This window comes from Sinocyclocheilus rhinocerous, unplaced genomic scaffold (assembly GCF_001515625.1).
Source record: "Sinocyclocheilus rhinocerous isolate Xijiao unplaced genomic scaffold, SAMN03320098_v1.1 scaffold662, whole genome shotgun sequence".
NCBI lineage: Eukaryota > Metazoa > Chordata > Actinopteri > Cypriniformes > Cyprinidae > Sinocyclocheilus > Sinocyclocheilus rhinocerous.
In genome coordinates, this window is record NW_015639782.1 from 1,140,873 (window position 1) to 1,157,468 (window position 16,596).

At 35.1% G+C, this 16,596-nt stretch overlaps 1 protein-coding gene across 1 annotated transcript in view; it reads right to left on the reverse strand.

Moving 5' to 3' along the window:
• Positions 1–16,596, reverse strand: part of LOC107752043 (protocadherin Fat 1-like) — a 39,314-nt gene that overhangs the window by 1,375 nt on the left and 21,343 nt on the right. The window contains 14 exon segments of the mRNA XM_016567894.1: positions 2,416–2,535; positions 3,109–3,710; positions 3,805–3,915; positions 4,015–4,168; positions 6,275–6,737; positions 7,384–7,535; positions 8,462–8,593; positions 9,679–10,480; positions 11,703–11,891; positions 12,036–12,134; positions 12,136–12,180; positions 12,311–12,445; positions 13,872–14,086; positions 15,159–15,572. Of these exon segments, the coding sequence (XP_016423380.1) occupies positions 2,416–2,535; positions 3,109–3,710; positions 3,805–3,915; positions 4,015–4,168; positions 6,275–6,737; positions 7,384–7,535; positions 8,462–8,593; positions 9,679–10,480; positions 11,703–11,891; positions 12,036–12,134; positions 12,136–12,180; positions 12,311–12,445; positions 13,872–14,086; positions 15,159–15,572 (3,633 nt within the window).

The window sequence follows — 16,596 nt, forward strand, 5'->3', positions numbered from 1 at the left end:
GGGGGGGGGGGGGAACAGTCACTATAATGTTTGTACACTACTGTTGAAAAGTTTCAGGTCAGTAAGATTTTTAAAATGTATTTGAAAAAATCTCTTAAGCTCACCAAAGCTGCATTTAATTGACTAAAAATAAATAGATCAAATTGTAAAAGAGTAATATTGTGAAATCATTCCAATTGAAAATTAATGTTTTCAAATGCCAAATATTTTAAAATGTAATTTATTTCTGTGATGCAAAGCTGATTTTTTTTAGCATCATTTCTCCAGTATTCAGTGTCACATGATCCTTCAGAAATCATTCTAATTTGTTGATTTGCTGCTGAAGAAACATTTATTATTATCAATGTTGTAATCACCATTGCGTTGCTTCCTTTTTTGGGGGGGAAACCATCATACATTTTTTCAGGATTCTTTGATGAATAGAAAGATGAACAGCATTTATTTTATATAGAAATGTTTTGAAATAAGATATATTATATTGTCTTTATTTTCGTTTGATCAATTTAATGCACCCTTGCTGAATAAAAAAAATAAAATAATTTCTTAATAAAAAAATCTTACTGACTCGAAACTTTTGAATGGTTGTGTATATTGTCACATCATCCACATTCTCACAGCTACAAGCAGCTCCACAACACACATTTCAGTAAAGCTCACGTGTATCTTCAGACTACAGCATGCTTTGATTGTTCTGAGGCTCATTAATCTTGGACATGTGAAAGATCTGAGCACGCTGGTTTGAAAGCACTTGTTATAACTCCTCAGAGTTAAAGAAGATTAAACATCAAAGTGCCCCTGAGATCGATTCCGGTGCATCTTGTTATAGCCGATTCACAAGAACCTATCAAATTCACACAATTGTTCAGTGTAACCCAGCTTGCTAAACCAATAGAGCATGCAAGAAGGGTCTGATAAATAACAACAAAACACAGCAGAAAAAAAAAAATAGGATTCTCAAGGTACCAAAGCTGACGAGAATCATTTGTTGACAAGTCAAGGAAGAACAATTTTTTTTTACATTCTGAGTGTTTTATATATACACATTTAAAATAGCAAAATGAATTTTAATTTCCATGTGATTAGTTTGGTCAGTGCTGGACGTTGAGAAAATAAACAATCAGCTACATGCTGCCATACAGAAAATGAGTTAAAGTAGCAGGCTGAGATGTAACAACATGACATGAGATGTAACTTTGTATACCTTTTTCCCTCCATGTCAAACTATGTTTTGACAGGGCATTTTGCTTTGGAGGCTTGTAAAAGTAAAAAATAAATAAATCAGTCATTAAATCAGATTTGACGCTTTTTAAGATAAAACTTTACAAAAGACCCTATGTCTTTGGTAAAGTCTTCAATAGAGATATTGCAGAAGATATAACGGACATAACATGTTGACAAATCCTAAATATGATTCCAACTAGGTGTTCTGTAAAGGCACTATGAAATGACTACAATAGTATATCTGACCATAAGAATATTAAGCACCATAAAGGCTAAACACATATTAATTGATGACTAATGCACTATTTCATCCTACATGCACATGCTTATTCCAATATTGATCTGATATTTTGATTGTGTGATAACATAAATGTTTAACCCAAATGCCTTGATTAAATTAAGCCAATATTACAGTTTCTAGAAATTTGGGCCATGAACACATATTTGGATATACACTCTAATGGAATATTTGTTTATATGGGTACATATCCAAATAAACTGTGTGCTTCAGTTTTGAAAAGTCCAGTTTTCAAAGAAAGATTTTTGGAAAGAACCAATATTCAATGAAAATTAATTAAATTTGTTAATTAATTCAAGATCTTTTTTAATTTAATTAAGATCAACATGATTTGAATATATACATTATTACTGAAAAATGTAATAAGTAGCAAGAGGGAGCTGCAAGAGTATTTCCAGAAAAGCATGAAATGCAGGGAAGACAGGAAAATAAATGTTTATTAAGAATATGCAGATTCCCATTTAGAAACGTGGAGCATGTAAAATTGTTTTCATAATTAAGGACAAGAATATAAGTCTTTATCGGAAAATGATGTGCATGTAATCATGGTTAAGATCAAGCACGACCTACGAATTATGAAAATACCAAAGCAAGAATTCTAAAAGGGTTCTAAAAGCAAAAATCTCAGGCCTTTCTCGCTTTTCTTTTTAAAATGCATTCAGCATAACACTTACACTGTAGCCCATTTGGATCTGTTCAGAATCTGTGCTCCGATTTAATCCATATGGGGGCTGAATTAATTACAGAAATAGCACATAGATACATATGTTGCAAATGAATACACCAGTGCACAAAATAGCAAAATACTTTTTTTTTTTTGTCAGATCTGTGCATTTGTTTAAAAAAAAAAAGTTGTTGACTAAATGGCAAGATTTTGAATTTTTAGTGCAACTTACTGTTGTCATCCGTGACGTCTGATTGGAGAGAGCACATGGACCGCAGACCTCTATTATCATGAGACAAAGAAATACTGTCGTCTTCAACTGCTAAACAGGAAGTCAAGTCTAGGACTTTTTCTGGAAGAATAAATACAAAAAAGGAACCGTAAACAGCAATTCTGCAAAGGTGTTAACTAGGGTTACGTTAAAATGACAACAATGTACTAAAAACGGAAAAGCATCTTTGCATTTTTGAAAAGTTTCACACACAAACGACAACATCGTCAAAATAACCCCAGTTTACACAGATCTGTGAAAACAACCAAAAATGACGCATGCCAGACCAGTAGTTGGCGATGTCACATTGTAAAGAAACACTATTCACCTGTGTGCATACCTATAGACTGAATACGTACCACACATGCAACTGACATCACTGTTTTCACAAATTTGCATTTTTACACTGCCTTTACACCGAGAAGATAATATTGTTTTTAAAAATTTGCACTTTAAAAATGCACTCAGTAACTACGTTTACACATTTAAAAAAAACAAAAAACAATACTCTTAATAAATAATAAATAAATAAAGCAGATAATCTACATGGAGCCCACATGTGGAGATCACATGACCAGCTGAACAGTACTTGCTTTTTTTTTTTACTGAGGGCACCTTTAAAGGCCTCCGCCTGAAGGTTCAGATTGTACTAACCGTCATACTCCTCATCCCAGTCCATTTGCTGTATGGAATTATTTTCCGAATGTGAATGGGATGCTTTGCGATGTGGTAGGTTAGGGGCTACACTGCACACAGCCACAGTCTTCCTAAGACCAAAGAGTGGATCTGGCGTGAAGCTGCTGAACTCAGACACGGAGCCTCGGTTGTTTCGACATTCTCCAGGAATGCTGGGCGTGTAGGAGATGGATCTCACTGGGACCTGCGGCGGGGTGTCCGGGCGCGATTCTTTTCGGGCTTGGTTGTATACGCTGGACCTCTGAATGTAAGAATCAACATCTTTGTACTTATCAAGCACTTTATCGCTCTTGTCAGGTTTGCAGGTTCCTTTCCACACGATTAAGAAAAACATCGTCAAAACAAAGATGGCCGTCAAGAAGGCCAGCATTGCGACCAGTTCTCCAATCCAAGAGTTCCAGGACGAAGATACAAGTTGGTTTCTGACTTCTGTGTCCATCTCACACAGTCTCCCGCTGAATCCCACCAAGCAGGAACAGTTAAAGGACCCGTATGTGTTGACACAACGGCCGTCATTGAAGCAAGGCCTGTCCACACACTCGTCGACATCGATCATGCACCTGAAAAACAAAAATACTCTGTCAAACATACTTGGGAAAAAAAGTACTACAGGAGTACTATGATATGTTCATAAGGATGACAAAAACAAAAGACCTTTCTCCTTTGAATCCCGGCTCACACTCACAGATGGGTCCATCAAGACCGTCTATACACTTTCCACCATTCTGGCATGGATTCTCCTTGCAGTATGGACCTATCTGACACCTGCAATCATACAAAGAGTTTTGGGCATACAGTAATTCTGCCCCATTGACAGATTTTATAATCAAAAATTCATTCAGTTGTGCAGTACTTGTGTAGTACCTTTGACCTGAGTACCGGCCCCTGCATTTACAGTAGTAGTCCAGGTTATTCTGGATGCAGGTTCCTCCATAAAGGCAGGGGTTGGAGTCACAAAGACCGATCTTGACCTCACAGTGAGTCCCAGAGAATAAAGTGATGCATTTACAGACATAACCTGTGGCAATATCACTATATCAGTGACCCAGCAATGCAATAAACCAGTTTATACATATAACATAGGGGTTAAATAAAGATGTTTTGTGCAGTGGGGTCTAAAACCATTAGCAAAGTGCTTGTTTATCTAATATTACATCTCTAATAGCTAATTTGCACAAAACAATGGTGTACAATTATCTCTCTTTTAAGTTTCATGGAAGCCAATTTCTTCCTCGGATAAATAAAATGTAATTCTGAGATAAAGTTCTGACAATTAAAGTCACAATTGCAACTTTGTTTTTTTAAATGGCAACTATACTACATGCTTGCCTAGGCTGTATTTATTTGATTAAAAATACTATAAAAACAGTATTGTGAAATATTATTACAATATAAAATAATTTTTATTTTAATATATTTTAAAATGTAATTTATTCCTTTCATGTTAAAGGTGAATTTCGGCATCATTACTCCAGTCTTCAGTGTCACATGATCTTTCAGAAATCATTCTAATATGCTGATTTGCTTTAAAACAGTTGAGCTTCTTAATATTTTTGTGGAAACCAAATTCAGGATTCTACAATGAATATAAAGCTCAAAAGAACAGCATTTATTTAAAACAAATCTTTTGTAACAATTTAAAAGTCAGTACTGCCACTTTTGATCGGTTTAATGCATTCTTTCTGAATAAAAGTATTACTTTCTTTAAAAAAAAATAAAATAAAAAAAAACTACCAAACTGTTGAATGGTAGTGTATATCTCACAATGTCACTTTATTTCTCTCAATGAGACTTAATTAAGTAAAAATAAAAGTAAAAATGTAATATAAATTTGAAGACATAAATTCCTACAAGACATAAAGTCACTGTGAGATATAAAGTTGCAATTACCTTTTTTGTACCTTAAGGCGGAAATGGGCTCCCACAGTATTTATTTATTTATTTAATTATTCCAGATTAAAAGGGGGGGGGTTGGAGTCACAAAGACCGATCTTGACCTCACAGTGAGTCCCAGAGAATAAAGTGATGCATTTACAGACATAACCTGTGGCAATATCACTATATCAGTGACCCAGCAATGCAATAAACCAGTTTATACATATAACATAGGGGTTAAATAAAGATGTTTTGTGCAGTGGGGTCTAAAACCATTAGCAAAGTGCTTGTTTATCTAATATTACATCTCTAATAGCTAATTTGCACAAAACAATGGTGTACAATTATCTCTCTTTTAAGTTTCATGGAAGCCAGTTTCTTCCTCGGATAAATAAAATGTAATTCTGAGATAAAGTTCTGACAATTAAAGTCACAATTACAACTTTATTTTTTTAAATGGCAACTATACTACATGCTTGCCTAGGCTGTATTTATTTGATTAAAAATACTATAAAAACAGTATTGTGAAATATTATTACAATATAAAATAATTTTTATTTTAATATATTTTAAAATGTAATTTATTCCTTTCATGTTAAAGGTGAATTTCGGCATCATTACTCCAGTCTTCAGTGTCACATAATATTTCAGAAATCATTCTAATATGCTGATTTGCTTTAAAACAGTTGAGCTTCTTAATATTTTTGTGGAAACCAAATTCAGGATTCTACAATGAATATAAAGCTCAAAAGAACAGCATTTATTTAAAACAAATCTTTTGTAACAATTTAAAAGTCAGTACTGCCACTTTTGATCGGTTTAATGCATTCTTTCTGAATAAAAGTATTACTTTCTTTAAAAAAAAATAAAATAAAAAAAAACTACCAAACTGTTGAATGGTAGTGTATATCTCACAATGTCACTTTATTTCTCTCAATGAGACTTAATTAAGTAAAAATAAAAGTAAAAATGTAATATAAATTTGAAGACATAAATTCCTACAAGACATAAAGTCACTGTGAGATATAAAGTTGCAATTACCTTTTTTGTACCTTAAGGCGGAAATGGGCTCCCACAGTATTTATTTATTTATTTAATTATTCCAGATTAAAAGGGGGGAAAAAACGATGAGGTCGTAGACTATTGGAGTCTAATAATAATATTTATCTGAATAATAATATGAAAAAATTAATACAGATATTCTTAGTATGATCTTTTCATGAATCTACAGTATGTGGGTTCAGTCTACCTCCACTCTGCCTCATTAAGCAGCTCCCTCCGTTGAGGCAGGGATTACTGGAGCAGTCTGGAGATGGGAAGAAGACACAGCCAGGAGACACTCCCACCATGTCCTCAATGGCAACCCCTAATGGACCGTTTGAGTCCAAGGACAGTCTCTGTCCATTAAACAGCACAGAGTCCATGCAGCCCTGTAGGCTGTCTGATACAGGCAGATTGCGCCTGAGTCTGGAACCGAGATGTTGAGCGTGTCCACCCAGGACCACCTGGTCGCCCAGATTGAGGCAGTGGAGGGGACCGGGCGCGATGCTTGATGCAGAATGGAGCTGATCCAGAATCAGCCTGGCATAGTTACCCTTCACCTCAAGTTCTGCCATGTGCCACTGGCCATCATTCACCAGGACACTGTGCACAGAAACTGTAGCGAGACCCCAGCCGCAATCCAACTGGAACTGCAGTCGGCCGCCCACTATCTAAGGAAAACATGCAGTCAATATTAAGAAATCTAATGGCAAAATTTAGGTGAAATGGAAAAATAAAGTTGCTATCATCCAAAGTACACTGCCAAGAAACAGCTTAAACCAGCTTAAGGTGATTTTCTGGTCTAAGCTGGTTTAAAATGGTTTAGTTATTTAGTTTCCCAGCCTGCCACAAAACACTCTAAAACCATCATAAAGAACACCCTAGACTAGTTTAAGCTGTTTTCAGACTTATCTACAGGTGCATCTCAATAAATTAGAATGTCGTGGAAAAGTTCATTTATTTCAGTAATTCAACTCAAATTGTGAAACTCGTGTATTAAATAAATTCAATGCACACAGACTGAAGTAGTTTAAGTCTTTGGTTCTTTTAATTGTGATGATTTTGGCTCACATTTAACAAAAACCCACCAACTCACTATCTCAACAAATTAGAATACTCCATAAGACCAATACAAAGACTTAAACTACTTCAGTCTGTGTGCATTGAATTTATTTAATACACGAGTTTCACAATTTGAGTTGAATTACTGAAATGAACTTTTCCATGACATTCTAATTTATTGAGATGCACCTGTAGGGACATCTGATTCTATTAGGGTTTATGTATACGGTACTGTATTTTAATATTCTTTTATACCTCTAAAACACTGTGGCCTCTTCCTCTGGCAAGCATTACTGTTCCTTCTCTTGAGAGAGTTTTTAACTTGAGCGTGAGCTTCACTTCTCTCATACTTTCCCTCAGGCGATATTTAATGTAGCTGCTTTCATTAAATGTCATTGAAGATCCTCCTTGGAACAGAAAAAACAGAATACAGATAGTAGTAAATAAATTAAAATAAAAACAGATGACATTTAAGTTGGGATCCTGGTTGCTTATGTCTGTTTTACACACCTTAAAACTGGCTGTAATAATAAATGACTTACTAAATAATTTTAAGCAATGGAAAATTGTAGACCATACTAAAAGGATTAACTAATGCTTCCACCACAATATCATACTGCCATACACAAGCAAAATACAGTCACTACAGCAACACTGGAACTGAGAAAATTGCTTTTTGATTGATTGATTTTTACTTTTTTTTTTTTTTACATAGTTGAGCTAACTGGTAACTTAACGGACAGATTATAGTATAAGAGACCTGATAACAGCCAGAGTTCAGTTTTGACTCAGTGTACATTTACTGCATTTTGCCTTTAGCTGCATAATAACTACAGTCATCGATTCTAAAATAAAACTGATCACTCAGTATGGTTTTTACAAAATGGTATTTTGGCAGAAATTAAGGTTACCATTATAATGTCTTTGTAATAGTAAAATACATCAATTATAATTACTCTAACAAAAGAAGTATAACACTGTGGAAGAATTAAAACTGTTATGACATTCTCGTTAAGGATATAATAAAGGATACCCATTTCTCAGCTGAAGAAACTCACGTCTTTTATAATGTAGATGATTTACTGTTAAACACCTCATAGATCTTACTCAAGAGAAGCTGCCATTCTCTGCATTAAAGGGGTCCTATTATGCTCTTTTACAAAGTCTTGATTTTGTTTTGGGGGTGTACTAGAACAGGCTCTCATACTACGTTGTTCGAAAAACACATTATTTTTCACATATTTTACATTATTACAACACCTCTCTCCCCAGTCTGACATGAACGGCTCGAATGACACTGTCTTCTCAGATAAGGAAATTAATTCACTGTTACCTGAGCATTTGACTTTGGCAGCACCTGTGCATATGCAGCTGTGTTTGTCTTTCCCAAAGCCTGACACACACTCATAGCCCTCTGGACATGGGCTGTTTACACAAGTGGTTTCATGCTTCAGGCACTTTCTGTCTGAAAAAAAAAAAAAAACGTAAGTTGAAATTCAACAAATGTACTTTATAGACTTTATTGTTTTACATACAATATTGTCAAAGCATCATTACACAATATAATAATTGTAATAATTTCTACAAATATTTTTACTTTTATTATTACAACAGCAACTATTATTATTACTACTACTATTATTATTTATGAATATTTGCATTAATAATAATAATAGTACAAATAATACTAAAAATACAATTGTAAAAAATATTATTATTATTAATGATAATAGTACAAATAACAAAAATTGTTGGTTTTATTAGGGATTGTATAAATTTTTTTTTTTTTTTTAATCAAACACCATGAAAACAAATCATAATTTTATATTCTTTTATCTCTCTAAAACTAGAATTATTGTTGTTGTTGTTGTTATTATTATTTGTCAAAGCATCATTACACAATATAATAATTGTAATAATTTCTACAAATATTTGTACTTTTATTATTACAACAGCAACTATTATTATTACTACTACTATTATTATTTATTAATATTTGCATTAATAATAATAGTACAAATAATAATAAAAATACAATTGTAAAAAATATTATTATTATTAATGATAATAGTACAAATAACAAAAATTGTTGGTTTTGTTAGGGATTGTTAAATTTTTTTTTTTTTTTTAATCAAACACCATGAAAACAAATCATAATTTTATATTCTTTTATCTCTCTAAAACTAGAATTATTGTTGTTGTTGTTGTTATTATTATTAATAATAATTGTGCAATTCATTCTAAAAATAAATAAAAAAATAAACTTTTTTAAAATAAGAGTGTAAAAACAAGCCATGATTTAATATTCTTTTATACCTCTAGAACTATTATTATTATTGTGTAGAAATATTTATTTTAATGATAAAAGTACAAATAATAATACTAATAATCAAAATCTAATTAGGTAAAAATTAAGTATTCATAATATTTATTATTATTATTATTTACAAATTGAAAAAATGTTTTTTTTTTATTTTTATTTTATTTCACAATTCAAAATGCAACAGCTTTATAGACTGTTACCCAGTTTATGATGGTAACATTGCATACCTGTGCACAGGCATTTGGCTGTCATGTGGTGTCTGGGTGTGACATAGCTCACTCGGGCAGTGCTGTATGTGGCCATACTGGTCTGGTTAAGCAGGACCACTCGTCTACACATACTGCCAGGACACTCAAAGCTTGAGCACTGACTATTCAAAACCCGCACTACATGTAGTCCTGTCATCTCTTTGATGGCTGCTCTGGAAGAGCTGAGCTTCTGAGAGAGGGCTTCCAGCGAGCTGCCACCTCGTCCTGATCTCTCAAAGAACAGAAGAACATCCAGGCTGTCGCCAGTTTCTGCAGTCTGTAGACTGATCAACTGCATGGTGCCCCTGCGGACTCCGGCGATACTGCGGACTGCTTTTTGGAAGTTTTTCCAGTGGTCCTGAATAAAATCCTCTGCAGCGATGCCAGCAAAGCACACAGAAACAGAACTGTCCAGCATCTGCTCTGTGACCCGCAGCACATTCACTGTAACACTGGCTAAGGCTGAGAAACGGCCGTCACTGGCTGAGACATTAAGCTGGTAATGACCCACGTCCAAGCCTCCGCAGGCCAACAGTCTGCCATCCGTGCCAACGACAGAGAACAAGCTGTGTGACTGTGGCTCCAGACTGAATGTGAGCATATCATATTCATCTTGATCTGTGGCGTGGACCTTGCCCAGCATGCCTCCTAAATACTCATCTTCCAAGATCATGATGAAAACATCCAGAGAAAGCACAGATGGAGGATACACACTTGTCTGTACTACAAGCACACTGAGAGATGTGACTGATTTCAGTGGAGGCCTTCCATTGTCAGACACCTGAAATCAGACACAGAAGATTTTCCTTTTAGATTTTAGACTAAGGTAACAATTTACATTAACTTTTATTAATAACCCTAACAAACATATATAATGCGTGACAGAATATATGTTAAAGTAAATACAAATAGTTAAAATTCAATGAAACTTTTTTGTATTTTTATTTAATTCATATTTGAACATACGACAATTCATATTTTAAGCAATGACTAACTTAAGGTTTTCATTTAAATAAATTAATATAATATAATATAATATCAGCATCACATGATTCTTCAGAAATCATTCTAATATACTGATTTGCAGCTCAAGAAAAATTTCTTATAATTATCAAAGTTTTAAAAAGGTGGGCTGCTAAATATTTTTGTGGAAATGATGCACTTCAGGATTTTTTGATGAATAGAAAGTTCAAAAGAACAGCATTTATTTGAAATAGAAATATTTTTTTAAATTACATATATGTCTTTACTGTCACGTTTGTTCAATTTGATGCATCATTGGTGAATTACAAATATTAATTTCTTTCTTTTTGTTTTCTTTTTCTTTCTGTCTTACTGACCCCCAATTTTTTAACAGTAAAGTAAATACAAAATGTGACATAATATCTATGAAATATAAAATTGGTCTATACGTTAGAATAAGTAAGCTATAATTATGTATCTAACTAAATTCTGCCAATATTACTGGACTATAGGACTGAGCATTGTGGATAGGGAGGCTGTAAAAGTGTTTTCACTGGCCTGCTATGACACTTGTTCAACACAAGAGGGAACTTTTAACACATGACTCTTTACAAATGTCTGCATCACATAACACAATGGAATCTTCCACTAACAGGTACATTTTGGTATCAAATCAAAGACTTATTAATATTTTAGATTTTTGGGGGGTTTACAAAAATTCATGCTGTTCTCAGCCTAAAAATCAGGTTATCATCCTCTAATCATGCATAGTTTGTCCAACGTGTCATGAACCCAGTGTGTCTGCAAATAACTACCTTGTATTTTTTATGATTTCAGACACATTTTTGCTTTAATTAATTTGGTTGGTTTGGTTTAAGGCTATTATTTTTTAATTCCTAAGGGAAAAATGTATACTTAGGGAACCCCATTCTGCTAAAGAAGTCGCTGTTGCACTCTATCAGTGAGGGTCCCCTGGCTATTTGTGAAGCACCCACAGGTGTCCATGAAGTCCCAACAAATGAACAAAGCTCAGTTCTCACCTGCACTTGGAGTATATGCTGACCCTTTGTCAGTGGTCCAGCGGTCTTTACCACACCCTGCTGGTCTACGCTGAATGAGCTTGACTCATCACCCTTTGGAAAACTAAAGGAGAAAGGAGGCCCATTTTGAGGGGAGTCATTGTCTGTCACATTGAGCTGTAACACTGTGGCCCCTGAAGGCAGATTCTCCTACAGAAGAGAGAAAGATATCCAGAATCACTCCAAACGAACAGAGATTATAACATCACCTCTCACTGAGATCTCAGGCATGGAGTTTAGGAAAGAGAGTGTAGGATTTAATTTGCTCTACTCTATGGGAGAGTGTGGTCTTGCCTGGATGATGAGACTGTAGTTAGCCTGAGAGAAGACAGGGGGGTTATCATTCACATCAGACACGATCACGTTGATTGCAGCGCTGTCGGATTTGGGGGGGATTTCCACTGTCGGAAGCCAGAACGGTCAGCATGTAACTCGCTACCTAATTTAACCGAGATGAAAAAGGCGGAAAAGATGGATTCATCCTTGGCTTTTGCAAGGAATTAGGAACACTGTTGTCAAGGCCTGTGAAGCTGTAGTCAAGGAGGAAGATGTTATTCAAAAAGCATTACCTTTTCCCTGTCCAACTGATGGACCAGTCGCAGTTCACCACTGCCTGCATCCATGATGAATGGACATGTTTGGTTGTTCTCAATGGAATAGTGGATCCGGTTGTTTAAAGGCCCATCAAAATCATTCGCTAGTACCTAAGGACAGGGATCATTACACTTGATGAAAATCTGTTAATCTCACATAAACCATATGCCACACATTTTATATATTGGTTTAGCAACACAATCAAAATACAATTTCATCATTTTAACTAGATTAATGTGGTGCCTGCTTGCCCGAAACTTGTCGGCACAATGCCAAAGTGTTCAGGGTGGATGTTAAAGATGTGCTATGCGGTTGCTAGGATGTTCTTGATGGTTGCCAGGGTGGTGCTATCCGCTTGGTAAGGTGTTATCATGGCTGTACCCACCATTGAGGTCCCCGAGGTCCAGAATTCAGTATTTTTTTCCAGTGTATACAATGAAAGAATTGCCTAATATTAACTCTACTTTAGTGCATCAAGGATATCGCACAGCACCAAGATAGCCGACTTTCTCACGAGCTGCTTTAGAGCTCCAATAACACTCGTCAACATCGAAATGTTTAAGATGACCCATCAAGTCAAAGTAGGTGGGCTTTACTGTTCACAGATGCTACCGAGTCAAATTCCAGTGTGACTCTTCAGTTGAGAGATACGATGCAAGAAGCTAAACTAAATATTTAATAATTGATAGATGTTTTACAATAGAAATGTTAAATAATTGACAGATATGGTATAATCAGGGATGCAAACTAACTTTTGTCTAATTTCATGTTGTTGAATGTTTATTGCATTATTTCAGTTTCATGTGTGTTACCATGATGGTGTTTGGTGTTTGTGTGAATGACACTGTGCACCTTCTATATATGTTATTATTTAAAAGCTGCTTGTGATGGGCTTTGTTTCATCATGTGACTTTCTCATCACCACCTGCTTTTGGTGGTTATCAGTGTATTACAAAGGTACAAAACAGATTTTAGTACTTCAATAGGTTGGTATATAATAAAATTTTATCAGTTAATGAAATTACGGTATTTAACTGTAAATTTAAGTTAAAACCGTAAAACCTAAAACGTTGCTACCGTATTTTTTACGGTAAAATTCCGGCAACCACAGCTGCCGGTTTTCTACCGTAAATTTTACGGATTTTTTTTACAGTGTGGTTAATAAGGTGTTCTGAATGTTCTTAAAGCATGTTGTATTAAGAACAGAAAATAAAAAACGGCTAAGCTGGTTATAGCTGGATTAGACCAGCTTGGCCAGGCTGGGAGACCAGCTAAAAACAGCTACTTCCAGTTTAAACCAGCAGGGGTGTTCTGTTTGTTTGGGTTTTATTAACTATGAAAATACTAAGCTGTGACAAAAAAAAAAAAAAGTGGTTGTAAACTTGTTGCATATAAAAACAGACCATATTGTGAAGTGGAAGTGTAGAGAGAACCTGAAACATAACTGCCATACATACTGCAATACATAACTGCCTACACAATGGACCACTTCAAAGATACAGTGTAATTTAATGCAAACACATGCAAAACACTTACCGTCAGCACTGTACTCTCAAGTTTGGCGTCCTCACTGACTACAGCTGAGTAGATCTTCTGGCTGAACATGGGGCTGTTGTCATTGATGTCAAGGAGGTGAATAGTAACACTAGCTGTGTCACTGAGTGACTGTTTTCCTCTGGTGGTGGCCTTCACTGTCAGGTAGTGCTGTGGAGACACCTCATAGTCCAGCGGCTCCATCACAAAGATGTCACCTGCAAACACAAACATTTACAGTGGAGTCAGAGGGGAAACTGTGTGTGTGTGTGTGTGTGTGTGTGTGTGTGTGCGCGTGTGTGTGTGTCCCCTGTCTGTGAATCAATTCGGAAAGACAGCTGGCGCAGATCAACAATCAGCAGCAATCACCGACACACCCACTCACACACACAGAGCGAAAATGAGTCAGTGAACCCATGAACCGTGACAATTTCGCCTTATGAATTTAATATAGGCTATATTAATTCATTATTCATTTAATTCGTAATTGTCAATGTGATGAGACGAGAAACATTAACAGAGTTGTTTTCAGCATTTTATGATGCCTAATGAATGTGCACATATTGTTAATGAATTTAATAAACTATATACCTGGTAGCTGTAGGTAAATTCATTTGTCTAATAAAAGGTTTCATAAAACATACAGTATACATAAAATATCAGTTGACCATATGTCACTGACACAGTCACTGAGACTTTGAAAACATTGTTTAATTCAGGAAAGAAACATGTTGCTGAAGCTATTTGAACATTTATGCTCCTACAAATTCATAATATAAAACACATTCCGCTAATGTTTATGTACTGTTTGAGACACATTTCTATAATTTAAATCCAAAATGCTGAAATAAAGGAAGTATAATTTTACTAAATTATTTTTAATATTTAACCCTTCTGTGTTTTCAGTTTGTAGTGTGGATAATTCATTCAAACATTTAACCTGATTCTCATGTGTAAGAATCTGCTTTCTGCTTGACAAACAATTAACGTTTGTCATAAATTGTTCTTTTTTTGTCCTTGAAACTTCTTAAAATGCAATTAAAAAAAATCAAAAATAACCTCAGTTTTTGGACCTCAGTATTTATAAAAACCTGTGTATGGCCCTGGATGTCATGAGTGTTTTTTGCCATTTTACTTTGTAGTTGTTGAGGTGTTCTGGGCTCTTAAGTAAGTTGTTATGCAGTTGATAGGTTGTTCTTGGAGAACTGGATGGTAGGTTGTTTAGTGTTGTTTGCCATGGTGGTGTTATGTGCACTGTAAAAAATGACCGTGAATTTAACGGTAAAATACTGTAAAAATGCTACAGTAAAATCCCTGTCTGTGAATCAATTCGGAAAGCTCCTTGCTCGTTGCCGCTAGTGATAGAGTACATTGTCTGGGAAGTAATTTCCCGGTCCCTGCTTGCAGCAAAGACATTCAGAAGCTTTTTCCCTATCGTAACATCCTCAGGAACTGTGGAAACGTATTCCCTATGCTCAAACACCAGTGGATGGTCATTAGTGTCCAGCACTGTCACCACCACAGAGTTGAGAGAGGACAGTCTATGAGGGGAGCCCTGGTCTGTCGCTCGTACCCTCAGCACATGCATGGCTTTAGTCTGTCTGTCCAGGGACCTTTCTAAACTGATAATTCCTGAGCTCTCCTCGATTGAAAACAGACCTCCGGCAGAGTCTTCAAACGAGTAACGTATTTTACCGTTCATCCCTGGAGATAAAGAAACAAGAAAGAGTATTAGGAAAGGTCAGTTCTGGAGGCCTGCATTAGATTTCTAAAGGCCCGTATTAGATTTGTGGCAGCATGAGACTCTGGTGTGTAGGCTGGGAACAGGTGGTTGTTGGCGGAAGCAGTCTGTCTCAGAGTAGTTTTTAAAGTTCTCAGTTCCCTGTAGTGTTTTGAATTGAATTGAATTGAATAATTGAAAAAGTCAATTTAGTATGTTGAGTGTTCACACAAGTCCTCTTTTCATTCTTTCATTGAAAGCCCTTTGTTTATAGCAGAAATTGAGTTACTTTTTTTATTGGTTAACAATATAAGGTTTATAGGTGGTTGTTTAAATAGCTTAATATGCCAGAGCTGTGGTTCTGTGGGATATATGAGATGTCAGCACCCATCTCTCAAACCACTCAATATAAAAAATATCTTGTTAAATTTACGGTTTAAAAAAAATGGCATCCGTGTTGAAAAAGGCATGATGCATCATCATATGTGGCCTGTCCATAAATCATGGCCAAAACTCATATACATGGTAGACTGTGCACTTGGTCATAAACACAAAACACCATCAGGGTATTAAAATATTTAAATAAACATTAACTAAATAACAGAAAGTTTAACACAAAACATCATCATGTACATCACTGATGACAAAAGCAAGAAACTATTCAAATAAAAAAAATAATAATAATGAGATGTGCCACACAGAGACTTCTGTGAATGTCCTTTCACACACACACATACATACATATATATATATATATAGGTAATTCATAGATTTTACTTCAGTTTTACTGTAAAATTACACGTGATGTTAAATTTACAGTTTTTCACTGTATATGGTCAGGTAACTTACAGTTAACCAGCTAACACTTTTTTCTATAGCATTTTTACAGTCTTTCTCTGTTAAAAAAAAAACTGAATTTTGCACTTACTGTAAACAAGAGAAACAGTGATTTGTGCTGTGATTTATGCTCTTTGTAATTAAATTCATGATGCTTCATGACAAAAATGC